Here is a 16,791-nt window from a genome sequence, read left to right as displayed (position 1 = left end):
TAACAGTGATACAGATGTCTCACTTTCTGAGAAGTGAGAGTAGTTTTTATTTTTGGCATTGCTTTCAGAATTTATAGCTTCGTGTGTCCTAGCTTTTCAGTGAAAGAATTCTTAGTTTTGTTTCTTAAGACTGAAAAATCCGGGTTGAAATTTTTATTCTTAGGAAAAATGCACTGGATTATCAGTGTGAATGTAACTACATATTACTATCAAGGACATAATTTTTTTTTGTTACTTTTTGCTGAAGAATGGTCAAAGTTCGTTTCTTTAGGGCATTATCTTGTAGCTAGACACTTCTGTATAATTCGGTGACAATTCTGTATAATTCATATGATTTACTTGCTTGCTGTAAAGTAATGTGGGTTACGCCTGAAAAATTCTTTCACATATGCAGAAGTTAAAATTGAAACTCTTGGTTTGCCTTGACATTGAATATGATGATCTGTGAGTAAGAAAGGGGTTTCTGAGCCAACTGACATACTAGTTGGGTCCTAAAAATCTCCTGGGTGAACTAGAGTTAGTCTGCCTCATTGGAGAGCCCTGTGCGGCTCTCTTTGTTCTTTTGGAGTAGGAATTAGAGACTCATCTTAACGGTAAGAGCAATAAATGCCTTCAGTAAAAACACCCACATCTGAATGTTTAGGGATTGACTTTGAACATGACTTTGAACATACGTGGAGCCTCTAGATTTTATCTGAAGTTATTTGGCCAAAGAAATGTTTTGGTATTTTTTTTCTAGCATGGCCCCTTACTCCGAGACTAGTTGTTTACAGTGGGAGAAACAAGGAAAGCATTCTTGACTACCAAGTCACAGGTGAAAGCCTGAAGGCCTGCTACTTGAGGGCTCTGTGTTTAGCAGCTTTTTTCCCCCTTTGTCCTGTTGGGTTTGGCGGGTTATTCCTATTGGCAGTTTCTGTATAAATTTATCATAACTGGGTATGCTCACAAAACCAGGGAACTGTGGGATAGTGCCAAGATAGAACTACTGCCAAGAACAGAGTGTCTCAGAAGAGACTTACTCTGGAGTCTTAGGCTATTCATTCAGATTTTCTGTTTGTCCTTCCATCTTTTATTACAAAAGTGTATTTAGAATACTAGTTAGATTACATGAGTTTGTGTGAAATAATTTTTAAAAACAATTTTAACGAACTGATGGTATGCACCAGTCTCGTGTATTTTCTGGGTTTTCCCTCTCCGTAGGGTTTGGGATATAGAATATTTTTAAATTTGGATTGATTAGTTTGATTTGTATATTATTCTCATAACCAAAATTACACATTGACTCCTAGTGTATTATTTGAAAACAGATTATTTTATTTGTGTCCGAATGAGTGTGTGCCAGTTGTTGTGTGAATGCCCTTGGGGCCAGAAGGAGGCACTGGAGTCCCTGAGCTAACAGGCAGCTGGCACAGGCTCTGGGAACCAGACTTTTCCAGAAGAGCAACAAGTGCTTTTACCCCGGAGCCATCTTCCCTGCTCTTGAAGTTCCTCTTGTGTTCCTAACTCGGGGGGATTTAACTTCAGTCTGTTAAACACTTGTAATTGTTTAGTGGTGTGACTTTTAACCTGTTTAGTTCCCTGGAGTTGCAGTAGTTTGATACAGTCAAATGGTTAGTAAATACTGTTTAATCTGATTCAATCTTTAACTTTCATAAAGTCCTCTTCTGGTCTTTGATTTTACAGGATGTAAACAGTCTTCGGCTTTCCCTTACTGATAATCAGACGGTCAGTAAAGAGTTTCAAGCTTTGATTGTAAAACATTTGGATGAAAGCCATCTTTTACAAGGTACACAAATGATCTGTTGACAGTTCATGAGTTAGCCAGTGATAGACCTATAAGAAGCTAGAATTTAGACTTTTTACTTTTCATTGAAAGAAACAATGTTTTTTGAAGGAAACATTTCTTTTTTTGGATATTGGAGATTAGAAATTTCTTTCTAATTTAAAATCTTTTTAAATTTTGTTTGTTACCTTCTATATGGTACTATGTGACCAACAGATTTTTTTTTTTTAATACTAAAGCTCCTGGAAATTTGAGAGTTCAGAGGTGGTACTTAACAAAACCCAGCTATATTTTGACATAGACTTGCTGTATTTGGAATTTTTGTTAAATAAAGTTGATATATTATTTGAGAGCTGGGCACTAGTGTCTCATGCCTTTAATCCCAGCATTTGGGAGGCAGAAGCAGGAGAATCTCTTGAGTTCGAGTTTGAGGCCAGATTGGCTACACAGAGAAACCCTGTCAAAAAACTATAAAAAACTCAAAAGGCCATAATGTGGTACTCTGTTGTTGTTGGGTTTTTTTTCCTTTTATTTACTGTTGTTAGTTTCTCAGCTTCATAGCCATAGCTTTTGCTCTATTTTCTTTTTTTTAACCTTAGCTTTTAGCCCCTTAGCAGTTCTCTTGCCGATTCCTGCATTAGATTTTTTTTAAAACTGCAAAGAACGGTGAGTTCACCTTTGATGAACTGTTTGGTACTTCTTGGTTCCATAGAATATGGTAATGTAAATATATTGCCATTCCTAGGAGAGAGAGTGGAAATTTTTTCTTTTTTCTCTTTTTTTTAAAGGTGACAAGAACCTTGTTGGTTCAGAAGTAAGAATTTATAGCTTGGATCCATCTACTCAGTGGTTTTCAGCAACTGTTGTACATGGAAACCCCTCATCCAAAACTCTTCAAGTCAACTGTGAGGAGGTAAAAGCAGTGATAATTGATGTCATCTTACAGAGTAGGACACTGTGCAGAGCCGCTGTGTTCTTGGTGCTAAACCCTTTCTTCTTTTATAAAGTGGCAGAGTTAGAAGTAAAAGGCATTACAGTTGTTACAAAATGGAGTTATTTGTCTGGTATCCTATTGTTGTGTTATTTATGTTAATTTTAAAGTATTGTTCTCAACAATTACATTTCTTCCAGTATCTTTGTTTTATTTTTTAAGATTCCAGCGCTGAAAATTGTTGATCCAGCACTGATTCACGTTGAAGTTGTACACGATAATTTTGTAACGTGTGGTAAGATACATTGATTAAACCTTTCTTTTCTCTTTCTTTCTCCTCACATTAAGCAAAAGAAGGAAGCTTATTTACTCACTATTCTATATTGTAGGTAATTCTACAAGAATTGGAGCTGTGAAACGCAAGTCTTCTGAGAATAATGGAAGTTCAGTTTCTAAACAAGCAAAATCTTGCTCTGAGGTAACTTATTTTGTCACTGTGTGAAGCATTGTTTAACTTTAATATTGCATGGCTAGTCTTTAATAGTGATGGAGCAGTTTGTTCTGTTCTTCTGTGCTGTTTTGTTGCTGCTGTTGTAAGTTCCAGATCTTGGCTATAATTTCTATACCCAAGCAGATGGAGATAATATAAGTTTCTAGTTCACTATTTTGGGTATCTAAAAGTTTCTCTCTCTCTCTCTCTTTTTTTTTTTTTTTAATTATTTGGTTAAAATTTTCAGTACATGACAATTTTACCATTAGAGTTGGTTCTGAAGGTAATTGAGTTGTACAGTTAAATTGGAAATTTGCCTGGCATGAGAGGAAGGGAAGAGCCTTAGGATTGTGAGAAGAAGGTTGTTGAAATGGGACCTTTAGCTCATGAAAATGGCTTGTGTTGTTCATTTGTGATTAAGTATACAGATGCATTACCTTTTCAGAGTAAATGGCATTTTTGGCTCAAAAAAAAAAAACTGACTTTTATGGATGCCATGTAAGTTCAGATGTTTTATTTACTTTTCTGAAATATTCTTTGGGGCTATTTCTCATTTTGTCATTAGGACTTGTTGCAGGACAAATAAATTTTACAGTTTAGGGTTCCAAATGCGTATGTGCAAAGTGAACAATTTCCCATGTCATTATGTTCTGGGTTAGAACTCTGAAATTGGCTAGAATGATACCAGCAGACTGGTTATAGGATTTAAGAAGGACCCTTAAATATTAGGGTATTAAGACATGGAGAGTAAACTCAAGGAAACAATCTAGCTAGGGTTCTGGATCAAGGGCAGAATAGACTACAGGACCTTTACTGTACCTTTTGTATGTTTAGAATTGATACTTTTCCAGAGGTTCCTGAATGAAGGTAATGGAAATATTTTTCTTTCTTGCAAAAATAAAATGTCTAGGCTTGAACCTCTTTTTTTTTTTTTTTTTTTTCCGGAGCTGGGGACCGAACCCAGGGCCTTGTGCTTGCTAGGCAAGCGCTCTACCACTGAGCTAAATCCCCAACCCCGGCTTGAACCTCTTTAGTGGAGACTCAAATAGTTTTGGAAAGAATAAAGAGGTCATTGTAGAAATTAATTAGAAATTAATACTATGTATTTTCATTTAATTTCACATATACCAATTTATGCAACCAGAAAGATGTTTACTATGTGCTAGATATCTGGAGGACAAGTGGCATGGGAAGAGAAAGGAAGCACCTTCAGAGGTAGGAGGGATGCCCTAGTTTAGTTTTGAGTGTATGGTGTGATTTGGGATGCAGTGACAGCAGAATCATGGGCACTAGTTCGCTTGATGGTATTAGCTACTGTAAGAGGATGTAAAGTGATCCAAGAGGGTAGCATTAATTTGGCTTGGTGGAAGACTACATAGGACTGAGGAAGTAGGGGAATATCCGATACAGTAACTGACCTGAACAATATGAACGTTTGTGCCTTGGAATACACCAGCTCTAGTTTACAAAACTCAAATTAGGTGGTCAGGTGATTGTGTACAGTACTGTGTAGTTTCTCAGTATAGGGAGGGTCTGAGCTGTTTAGAGATCCTTATTCTAAAAGAAATGGATATTAAGTCTTTTGGGGAAGAAGTATTAAAGGACTAAACAGGAAATGATTATAGTGCCTCTGTCTTATGGTTAGGCTCACAGAGGATCTTGCCTGGTAATTCAGTGTTGTTAGAGGCTATGTAAAAGTGGAGAGAATTAGAGCTGTGAGATTTTGACATTGGAGGAATTGTTGACAGTCTGTTACAGAAGTGAGTAAAGGCCAGATAGCTGAATGCTCCCTGTTCTGGAGAATGCATCTGCTTACATAGAAGTGTGGTAGGAATGAGTGTCAGGTCGGGAAGGGGTCAGGGAATGGGGATGGTATACCTTGTTTGGACATTAGAAAAATTGTCCTGATATGCTGACAGAATTGGGGTCAGTAGAGACTTCTTGGTGGGGTGTGTGTGTCAGCTCTTTAGGGTGTGGATAAGGTAGTTAAATCTGGTAAACACATTTAAGGAGACACTTAGAAATATGCATAATGATCCTCTGCCTGACTCCCTCTGGTAGGAAAGGAAGCAAGACTTAATCTTTGGGCACATCTCTATGGTCTACTCATGCTCAGTAAGTTTGTGTGATCTTGAACCCATTGTTGGACACAGTAGAAACTTTAAAACTTAAGCCTGAGCTCAGGCCTAGAGATAGAGTATTAATCTCTACATAGAAAAAGGAACAACATTCCTTACTTTAAAAATACCAGTGTCCATTAGGCACTTTTGTTGTCCCAGTTACTTAGAAGCCTGAGGCAAGAGGATCCTTTGAGTTCCCCAGGTTATAGTGTGTTGTGCTCATTGGATGTCTACATGAAGTTTGTCATCAGTATAGGTGAGCTTGTTGGAGTAAGAGACTAGCAGAAAAACACCAACTTTAGTTCTTAAACTAAAGTCATGCTACTCTAAAGGAAATTGGAAGTGTTTATTTTTACTTGAGTGTTAGAGGCTTGAGGAACCTGCTATTACTTTAAAATTTATGATTAGTCAAGAAAATATAGGAAAGCAAAGAAATGGTAGCCATTCCTCTGTGCACCCTTCCTTTCGTGTATTACAGAGGCCTGGTGTTAGAATATTCTCTTTTGAAATTAAAAGATTTTTTCCTTGATTCCTTGTGAATATTTTCCTGTATCAGTATTCTTTTATATTCTGTGTGATTTTATAATTGAGAAAGCTTTAGAAACACTGGCCTGACCTAAATTTTACAAGAACCGAAGAGGTAAAGAAACAAATAAAAGCAAGCAGTTACTATAGATGTCAGTGACGAGTGAATACGGTAACACTCTTGGCACCATTCTCCCAGTGCTTGTACTTCCCAAATACATGGCACTGGCACAGGCTTACTTTTAACGTGGTCTTTGGAAGACAAGAGCTTAGGATTAGGTAGGTGAGATGTTTGGCTGTGGTGTGGTTAAGATAAACATGCTTGCCAGTGTGATATCTGGCTCCTTGAAGGTCTTCTCTGCCTAGCAGACTATTCCTCAGAGTTATGACACTGCTTGGTTAATTGGGAGAGTCTGCTGAGGAGTGTGAGCCAGCAGTGACTTTTTTAGAATACTGTCGTACACTCAATTATATTATCTCCGTCTGCTGGCAGGGAGGAACTATTGCCATGACTGGTATAGAAGACCTTCAGGGAAAACTCTTCAGGTAAGAAGAAACTTTGACCTTTGTCAAGTCAGAGGCCAGTGCAGAAGTGTGTGCGTGAAATGGTTGTGGATCAAGAGTTGTGTCCCTGTTAAGTGGAGTCTTAGGCAGGGTACGGAGAGACATTCATTCTTCATTTCCTGAAGAAAAAGCACTCTCAGTTAAGGCTGATTTTGTTGCCCAGTGACATAATTGAGAACATCTGTATGAGATTTTATTGCTTTAAGAGAGCTTATCTCTAAGATTGATTTACCTGTGTGCCAATCACTGTTGTAAATGTTACTATCACCATATAAACAGGAACAGTGGCTAAGAAGTACCAAAAACTTGATTTCAAACCAAGGTTTGATATCTGAATCCAGTGATTTTACCCTCTGTGTTGCACTTGTTACTTTTCTTCAAATCCTTTCCTTTTTGTGGTGAATTACCATTGTAAAAAGAGCAGATTCCTCCTTTTCCCCCTCTTCACCATCTTCCCTTCCAAGGAATATTTACTGCATACTGTATAGGAGATATTAATGTATTGTGGTGAGCATTAATACTGCCCAACTTCTCAAGTAACTTCTAACACCTATAGCTACTGAAGAAGATGAGGTGCTACTGTGTCTGTCATCCACCTGGTCATTCATAAATCTCTCCACCAGGGTTCCTGCTATTTGCCTTATGTCAGACATAAAGGAAATAAAGGAGCGGGCCTGTGCCCAAATGTACATTGTGAGGACACTGAGAACAGCTAAGTAAAAGAGACTTTCACAGTGTGACAGGCGCTGTAGAAAGGGCTGCTGGATAAAACTAAGGAGTGGCTATAGGACACTATTTTGCAGTGAGTAACCTGAAATTGTGAGGACATTAGTCAATTTAAGGGCAAGAAGATGGAACCAGCCAGCCGCTGAAAACAGTTGGCAGAAGAAATAGCAGGTACAAAGCCCAACCTAGAACAGGCTTTTAGTGTGTTTGAAGAGAAGCCAGTTCAGTTGAAATAGGTTCATTGAGATGGGACTGATAGTTGCCCAAAGACTGGACCATATGGGATTCTAAAGCTTTGTCTATGGTGGGTAGGAGCATCAGGATTGGGATTAGCAAGAATGAAGAGAAGTCAGTCTAGTCTGGGAGAAACACAGTAGTAGTGTCACAGAAATGGATACATTGAAAATGGAGTCATGATTGATTGATTATTGATTGGGTATTGGGAATGAGGAAGATGAGGAGTTTCTTGACTTAAGTAGATTGATACTTTACAAAGTAAAAATACATGTATTCTACAATTTATGATCTAAATTTTGAAGTAGTTTGGTTTTGGAGTGTAATTTAAGAATAAACATTAGTATAGGAACTCTAGATGTATTCAAAGGAAGGGAGATGGCAGATGGAAGAGATACTTGAAAAAAGGAAATCTTGAATAAGCATTTTTAATGATTTGGTAATTCAGCTTTTGAGACTACTGATTTAATAAGTGATTATCAAAGAACTGTATGTCAAAAGCACCTTTAAAAAAATAAACTCAACTAATTTCTTTATTTAAAAGATTAGGAGACAAGCCCGGAGGTATAAAGTTGACTGACCTGAGAGTGTAGTCAACGTCCCAGCCCTAAAAAGCAGTACAAAACCAACAGAAAGTTAAGTTGAGTTAGGTTGAAAACAGTAGAGTCAGAAAAAATTAAAAATTTCTGATTTTCAGGTGTTTTTTTATTGTGTGCTAGATAGTCTTCAAAGTTGCCAGAATAAGTGAAAAAATGATTTATGATTAGACAGCATTTAGTCTGTTGACAGTTGTCAGGTTTTGTTTTTGTTTTTTTTTTCTTTTTTTCGGAGCTGGGGACCGAACCCAGGGCCTTGCGTTTGCTAGGCAAGCACTCTACCACTGAGCTAAATCTCCAACCCCAGTTGTCAGGTTTTAAAGACTTGAGGAAAGTTGTGTGTCATTGTTTAGGTGTTGTTAGGTTTGGGTTGGTGAATGTGCGGTCTGGTAGAATGGCATGACTGAGGACGGCATAGGACTGATGTGCAGATGAGTAAGACGGTAAAAGTGGATAGATAGACTGAAGTGGTCTGGAGGTTTTTGAGTTTTGTTTCTTCTTCTCATGGTAGGAAATTTTGTTTCTATTGCTAATAGAAATATGTGGATCCAATATTTTTACTTTTACAAAGGTAAAATTGTATGCAAAAGGAAGGGGGAAAGATATTCTAGCTTTTTCCCATAGGCCAGTCATGACTTAATATTTTTTCCAGCTTGGGGTGACCTTTGTGATGACCCACATAAGAACAAGAGTCGTGTCCCCAGTCTCTATTGCATTGCCAAGGCTTGTGTGGTACCCCGTAGGTTCCATTGCCTACAAGAGTCCTAAGTGTCTGGTCTCCTGCCAATCTACGCAGTAAGTGCGTGGTGGGCACTCAAGTCATGTCCAGATGAGTGCATGTGAAACAGCTACCATTGAAGCTGTCATGTAAAAGTTCACCTCTGCTCTGCACATCACATTAATAAAGCAGTTGCCACATCTCTTCCTCATACAGTAACAGAGTTCCGAAAAAGATAGGATGACTTAAATTTCATGAAAAATAGAGTGCTGTATTTACAGATTATTGCATAAGTGTCCTTGGTATTGAGTTTATCACGTTCATTCTGCTGGTCTTTATTTGGCAATGGTGTTGTGCTTACTTAGTAGTAAACAAAGGAAATTACTTTTAATTCATTAACATACGGTAACTGCCCACTAGGGATCTTGTATTTAATATCTGTTGTTTTGGTATCTTCTAGGTCTCTCCCAGTATGTGTCCTGTACAGTCTGTTCCCACAACAGTGTGTAAGGAGATCCTGCTTGGCTGTACTGCAGCAACCCCATCTAGCAAGGGCCCAAGACAGCAGAACACTCCCCAGGCAGCCAATTCTCCACCTAACATTGGAGCAAAACTTCCTCAAGGGTGAGTAGTGCTCTGTTCAGAGTGTTCAATCACAGAAGTAAATCATTTTATTCACAGCTCATTGTTTCTGTATCTCATATTCCTGGAGCATTTTCATAGGAGCTACGTGGGTCAGATTGATCAGGGACCTTCAGTGGTGCAAGTACTAGAGGCACCCAAACATGGAAGAAAAGGGAGCGAATTGGTTATATGTAGAAGACTTTGATCAGTGGGGTGTGAAGGAGAGGGTGGCACATGCATTGAACCCCAGTGTTAGTCAAAATGTGGTTATAGAGAAGAGCTGAACACAAATATATGGAACCAGTGCCTTGCCTGTCAGTTCACAGGTGAAGAAAACAATGGGAAGGTTAGAAATTTAAAGTAGACAGAGGGAAGGATTTCTCTTGTGAGGAAGTGATGGTTGTATGTGCAGTTGATACAGACTTGAAGATGGGTCAGAGTGACTCTGATGTACAAAAGTCAGGTTGGAAGATAGCTGTAAAAAATGTGGGAGAGAGTACATTAATTAACTAGGATAAAAGTGGGTGGCAGCCTGGGATGGAGCTTGAGGAGCAGTGCACAGTGTTGGTTGACTTGTATGCAAACCTACACATACATACATGTACTAACGTGCATATGTATGCTTGAAGGGCGAAACAGTTGGAAGTTTAATAATACCTAAATAAAGATTTCTAATTTAAAAGTGTAAATGAGAAGTACTTCTCTAGAATAAAATACCAGATTTGAAGCAACAGCACTAAAAGAAATAGTATAGAAATAAGAGTGTTGTTTGGCTAGGCAGAGAACTCTAATATGAATTCCCCAATAAATAGTGGGAGGGGACTGGGAAGATTGCACAGCAATTAAGAGCTCTTGTTCTTATAGAAGACATGGGCTCAATTCCCAGCACCTACATGGTGGTTCAGAATCATCTATAACTCCAGTTCCAGGGGAATCCAAGGGCACCAGGCACACAGGTGGTGTGGTACACATACATACATTGAGGCAAAACACATAAAATAAATCTAATAAAAACAATACATTTTTAAATATATGGAAATTTCAAAGAATAAATAAAAATATTTTTTAAGAAGTAGAGGAAATAACGAATAACTTCCCATGTACAAGCAAATAATTAGTTTGTCCTATTTGCTTTGGGTCCTGGCCACTCCCGGTGGCTTGTTATTAATAGCAGAAAAGTGTTTTATGCTGCCCATGGTTTGTAGTGTTAAATGTGATTCGTAGTTGAGGGGATTTCTATTACTTCTGATACACATTTAAGATTTTGTCTTGATGTATGTGCCTGCCATGAGATTGCATTTTCACGTTTTGGTAAATAAGAATACTTGTTTTCTCTTTCAAATTTAAATAATTTTTATTTTGTTATATAATTACTTTAGTACAGGTTTTTCTGGAATAGAAAAAGAAGAGATTAGGTAATTGGCCTTGTGTAAATTTTTAATTTGACACATTAAAAATAACTGAATTTCCTAACTGCTGTATACATTTCCTGGTTCCATATGATAATGTTTGTTTTGAGCAAATGCTAAGTTCATTACGCTGTAAGAAGTAGAAGTCCTGAGCGTGCAGGGAGCATTTAAAAGTGCGTTTTCCTGAGTGTGTAAGACACTTCCCCAGGGCCACAGGTGGTGGTTCTCAACCTCAGCTCACAGAAACCTTTCCAAAATTTACTACCACAGCAGTTTCTTTTTTCTGGCCGGTTGCCATAGCAGCAACCTGTATTGTTTTAGGGTGATAAGAGATAAGAGAGATCTAGATGCTACTTCTCCTCCTGTTTTTCAGATGTCACAAGCAGAGTTTACCAGAAGAAATTTCTTCCTGTCTAAATACAAAATCTGAAGTACTGAGAACAAAACCAGATGTTTGCAAAGCAGGATTACTTTCTTCAAAATCTTCTCAGGTTGGAGCTGGAGACTTGAAAATTCTGAGTGAGCCCAAAGGTAGCTGTATCCAGCCTAAAACAAACACTGATCAGGAGAGCAGACTGGAGTCTACTCCACAACCAGTCACTGGCCTTACAAAGGAGTGCTTGGTTACAAAGACTTCCTCTAAGGCAGAACTGGACAATGCCACTGCTCCTGAACTGCAGAAGCGTCTAGAGCACACAGCTTCCACACCCGATGGTCTTTCAGACAAGCCAGAAGTGGAAGCAGGTGTCACTAGGCTTAATAGCTGTTCAGAAAAGAAGGTTGGACCTTCAGATTTAGGTTCGCAGTCACAGAATTTAAAGGAAACTTCAGTAAAAGTCGATCATGACAGCTGTTGTACAAGAAGCAGTAATAAAACCCAGACTCGTAAGTGTTTCAAATCTCAATTGGTAAATGATATGTTTCTTCCCTGTGATAAAAATATGTGAATGACTAGAAATTTCCCCCTGCAGGGCCAGTGTAAGTCTTCATTAACATTTTCATGCTGCAGGGACGCCATCATACCTTTGACTTAAAATGGGTTAAATCTGCTTTGGTGGTTGCTTTGTCTTCATACTGTTGCTGTCTTTGTAGCATCCAGGTTGGGACAGGAGAGGTGGAACTTTGTGGTCTCACACAGGTAGTTCGCATATATGTGTCACTGTGTCATTCCTGTCCCCTTTGTTGAACAGGGTTGGGAACACTGAGCACAGTTTTTAAAGTTAGGTCTTGGCATACTCAGTTTTCAACCTAAGTGCTCTTAGTGCAGAGAAGAGGGTACACCTTGGTTCCTACTTCCAAGTTGAACTTTCCTAATTTGAAAGTTCATAAATGTTTTAAATTCAGAACTTAAGGCACCAGCAAGATACTCCAAGTGGACAAGTTGATTCTGACTTCAAGTTGTACTAACACTTTAGGCCTATAAGAAACACGTGGATTGAGTTTGGTCTTGGGTCCTATCCCAAGCCATCTCAATTAAGTATATGCAATAGTCAAGCCCCAAACCTGCAGATTGACAACACTTCTGGTCATAAGCATTTTGGGTAAGGATTATCACCTTGTGCTGTCAGTCCATTCTAATGAGGGCATAGTAATCAGAAGTCTGTTACTATGATTAGAAGATCAGAAGGACCTCAGCATGTCAGAAGGTTCAGAGTTATTACAAGAACGTAACCTTTGACACCTGACTTATATATAAAAAAGTCAGCGTGGATTTTATAAAGTTATTTAAATCCATGAAATGAATAAAAAAACCTCATTCAGAAAAAAGCAAAACAAAACAACATTGTTAGCAAGATGGCTCAGTTGGGTAAAGGTGTCTGCTGGCAAGACTTGATGACCCAAGTTCAGTCCCCAGAAGCTACATGTTGTAAGGAGAGACTGATTCCCTTGCTGTCCTTTGAACTCTAGGTGTGCTGTGATGTATGTGTGAACAACCAGACCCACACTAATGTGCTAGAGGCTTCTGACAGCAGAAGGCAGAATGGTTAAGTTGACTCCTCAATCTTGTTAGTCTAGTGTTGGTTAAAATAGAGAAATACCTTTGCCTAGGGATTCTTCCAACCCAACTTTGTCATTCTTGAGGTTCAAGTTGGATAGAGCAGTTAGCTTGCATAAAATTAATTATGTAAAACACATACTGTTTCTTAAGAGTTATGTAACTCCCAAGAGAAAGTGAATATTCATAACCATGTATCTGTTCTATTTATTCTTTTTGAGTCATCAGTCCTCACAGCTCGTTTTTGAAGCAAGTCACTTTAGTTTCTGTGAAGAGGCAGTGAAAATCCTAGATGAGTAAACATGTGGCAGGTGCCCGAGCAGGCTCTGGAGTTCAGCTTACTCACTGCAGCGTAGCTGCCCCTTGTGTGGACTAGCGCATGCTGACACCAAGTGTGGGGTCACCGAGAGTAGGGTCACAGCCCACTAGGATTGCTGGGTTGTGCCCACTACAGTTGTTTGTGGGTACAGATAGACTCTGGAAAAGGATTCTGTCCCCCTGCTTCACTTAGGGCTACACAAAGCAGAAGTACAGTCAAGTACCTGTCTCTGTGTTCAGTTTGGCACTACTTCTCTTCCTAAGAGATTGTTGTCCTTATTAAGCTTCATTTGGACAGTTTAATTTACTAATCTGTGATACTTCTTTTAAGCCAGATCAAATAAAATAACCTTAGGATTTCACCCATCTATAATATGTTGAAGCCTGGTCCAACTCTAAAAAGATAGTGTTGAGGTATCTGAATAATTAAAATTATATCACTGCTACTATTTTTTTTGAGTTTTACAGGATATTTGATTATTGTACATAGAAAATTTAACTGCTAGCAAAATATAAAAAGCGTAGTCAGATGCAGTTGGGTGTGTCCCAAAGAGATGCAGTTTGGATGCCTCTAAAAGCCTTCATAGAAAAGAATGCTAAAGAATGGAAAGGTCCTGGCTATGGATGGCCTTTAGTTGACCCACCATAAGGTGAAATAGTTTGGCCCCTACTGACTTGGCTTAGACTCCCCTTCTCCCCCTATGAAGGTGACTCCGTCTCAGCCTGCCAAGGTATAGGGAGAAGCTAGAGACTTCTTTTATAGAAATTAGACCTTTGAGATCTTTCTGGCCCTGGCTCTCCCTCTATGTTTGAGGGGACTGGAAGAACACCATGGAAGGGAGCTCCCAGTAAGAGATAGGGATTTTCTCTGTGCGCTAATAAGAACCACAGAGAAACAGCCATCAGTGGGGCACAAGGTAAAGCAGGATTCTAGGAAAGAGAGCTAAGGAGTCCTCTTGGGTTTGGCGAGCTGAAGAAAAAGGTAGACTTGCTCCTCCATAGAATGACACTGATAGAGATTTCTAAAGAGCTAGTAGCTTACTTGTAACTAGTTATTTGTATATAGGTAAGAAAAGAAAGTTTTCTCACTGAACTAGCATGTTTTTATCTTTAAAAACACGTCCTGGGTCTCAATTGATGTTACAGTTTTTCCCTCTTTTGCTCTTTCTTTCACTCTTCATAATGTTGGTTGGAGTGAGGACTGACAGCATTGCTTAGCATTTTACTGTGTGCTTTTGTTTTGAGTTTATTTTTGTCTAAGAACTCATACACCCCAACTTCATTTGGACCCTTAGGGAAGGTCTTTTTCTGTGAGATATTTCCTAAGTCTCTTGGGTTGTGTTACGTTCCTCCTGCATTATTTGGGTGGCCACAGTAATTGATTCCCTTTGTTTGCTGCGACAGCTCTACCTTTTCCTCTAGAAACTATATTAATGTTATGCCAATTACCACGTACAACATAGAACCTGAGTTTACTTGGGGTCTTGTTTTTAACCAGTGCTCTTAATCCTACAAGGAGGTTGGTTGCAAGTTCAGCAAGTATAAGGCAAGCGATCCCTTGGGAAGGCATTGATAAACTAGCTCTTGTTTTGTAGACTAGCAGGAGAACAATTAGGTTTTTATTTGAATAGTTTTTGTTAAGGGTACTTTATGAGAAATACTTTCTCGTTAAATAGTTTCTTTTTGAGCATGCAAATCAGCAGAGCAGCCATTTGCAGAGGCAGACCTGTGGGTGTGCCTGCTGTGACTGCACTGAGTATATTTAGAGGCGGTGGTCTCCTGGCAACTAGCATTGTGAAGAAATGGGTGCACTAAATTGTAGTTGTAAGTCCGACTGTTGAATTTGGTGGTTTAGATGGCCAATCTGTTTGTTTGTTTGTTTGTTTACAAAGACCAGAACTTGCTAGTTGTTGCTTAAATTATCTTTTCTTGGGCTATTTTTCAGAAATTTTAGCTGAACCAAAAATAGAAGTGTCTTTACTTTGGGAATGTTGACTCTCTTTACTAGAATTCAGTCAAATGTTGATGTTCTGTTCTATTCAGAGATGTGAGATTTTATTTCCTTTTTCTTATTTTCCTAGCCCCAGCCCGGAAGTCAGTTTTGACAGACCCAGATAAACTCAAGAAGCTACAGCAGAGTGGAGAGGCCTTTGTTCAGGATGACTCCTGTGTTAACATCGTGGCACAGCTGCCCAAGTGTCGGGAGTGTCGATTAGACAGCCTGCGCAAGGATAAGGACCAGCAGAAAGACTCGCCAGTGTTCTGTCGCTTTTTTCACTTCAGGAGGTAAGAGGAAAGGCTAAAGTAATCTGGTCTCTGCATACTTTCTCTTCTCAACAGGACATCTAGAATATAGAAATTGTATTTTTACTATGTGTTTGGTAATGTAGACCTTTCTCTTACTCTTTTACACTTTTCCTCATACACCCCAGGCTGCCCTTAATCTCTGAGTAGCCAAGAATGACTTTAAACTCCTGATCTCTCTGTCTCCATTTTCAGAGTGCTGGGATTTACAGGCTTATGAAACCACACTTGACTTAATATGGTGCTGGGAATAGAATCGAGTGCCTGTTAAACACAAGCACTCTACCACCTGAGCTAAATCCCCAACCCCTTTTCATATATGTAGTAAAAAACATTAAAGTACAAACTTTTCAGATAATTGTCATAGGAAAGTACATGGGTAATTTTCTCTTTATAGTACATTTTTAGTCTTTGGTCAGAAAGTATGTTTGGGCACACCTTGTTGGTGTATTGTATAAACTTTTGACTCTTCACCAAAGCATAAGGAGTATCCATCTTCTGCAAATACTTTGGAATTTCTGTACTGTATGTATGTATTACACAGTTGCCCACATGTCTGTCCCTATATTCTGAAGGGATGTCAGGGTCAGGTGTATGTTAAGGCTCTCCTGCCAAACTGCCCTGAGAAAGGGTGCACCACTATGCATGCCCACTTGCGGGGCTGTTCTTTTGCCAGCATGGAGGGGCATGTGTATAATTTTTTTGTTTTCTTTTTATTTTCTTCCATTAAAATTTGTTCGTATTATATAATTTGTTGACTTTTCTATTTGTGTGGTGCCTCTGTTTTGTTCCACTCCTATTTAAATTAGATTAATTACAATTATTAAGTACATTTGTCAGTATTCCAGTGAGATAAAGTAGACACATTCACTGTTTACTTCATGAACTCTAGAGTAACCAGAAGAAATGAGTCATTAATAAACTGATGTTTAAAAAGTAGGCAAAAAGAAAATTCTGCATTTCCTAAACCAGTACGTTAATAATGCTCTCCTCCCATAGATTGTTAACAATTAAATAATAATTTACACAACTTCACTAGAATGTCAGAGTCTTCTAGCAAGTGTCAGAAAAATTAATTGCCCTAGGAGTATAGACAATGTATTAGAATCTGATGGCTTGGCAGCTGTTTATAATTTAAAATTTGAAGTCCTCTTAACCTTCACTTTGGAATAATGTCTCTTACTCTACCAGTGGGATTATCTTACTTCTATTAGCATATATTCCCACTATACAAGCACTTGCGTTTATGATGACCTTTTCATACATGTGTAATTTCTCCTGATCACTCCTTCACGTCCACTTCACAAAGAATCCTTCTTTGGCTTGTCTTTTTTTTTTTTTTAAATGTTTGCAATTTTACCATGTTTTTATTGTGCTGTTTAAAAAATCAGATTCATTTTATTCAAATTCCTTTGTCTAGAGTGAAGCATGAAGCAACTTTTTTTTTCTGTTT

General features: G+C 38.5%; 1 protein-coding gene across 4 annotated transcripts in view; it reads left to right on the top strand.

Moving 5' to 3' along the window:
* Kdm3a (lysine demethylase 3A) overlaps window positions 1-16,791 on the top strand; it is a 44,319-nt gene that overhangs the window by 10,035 nt on the left and 17,493 nt on the right. For 3 of the 4 annotated variants that reach the window (NM_001389240.1, XM_006236637.5, NM_175764.3), the window contains 7 exons: window positions 1,684-1,786; window positions 2,572-2,696; window positions 2,937-3,009; window positions 3,104-3,192; window positions 9,148-9,311; window positions 11,094-11,605; window positions 15,116-15,320. In NM_001389240.1, coding sequence (NP_001376169.1) covers window positions 1,684-1,786; window positions 2,572-2,696; window positions 2,937-3,009; window positions 3,104-3,192; window positions 9,148-9,311; window positions 11,094-11,605; window positions 15,116-15,320 — 1,271 coding nt within the window. Of the gene's footprint in view, window positions 1-1,683; window positions 1,787-2,571; window positions 2,697-2,936; window positions 3,010-3,103; window positions 3,193-6,342; window positions 6,396-9,147; window positions 9,312-11,093; window positions 11,606-15,115; window positions 15,321-16,791 lie in introns of those variants that run through there. The other variant, XM_039107568.2, reaches the window with a different exon arrangement.

Source organism: Rattus norvegicus, chromosome 4 (assembly GCF_036323735.1).
Source record: "Rattus norvegicus strain BN/NHsdMcwi chromosome 4, GRCr8, whole genome shotgun sequence".
NCBI classification, from domain to species: domain Eukaryota; kingdom Metazoa; phylum Chordata; class Mammalia; order Rodentia; family Muridae; genus Rattus; species Rattus norvegicus.
The sequence above is the reverse complement of the archived record's forward strand: the minus strand, read 5'-3'. Positions and strand labels throughout refer to the sequence as shown.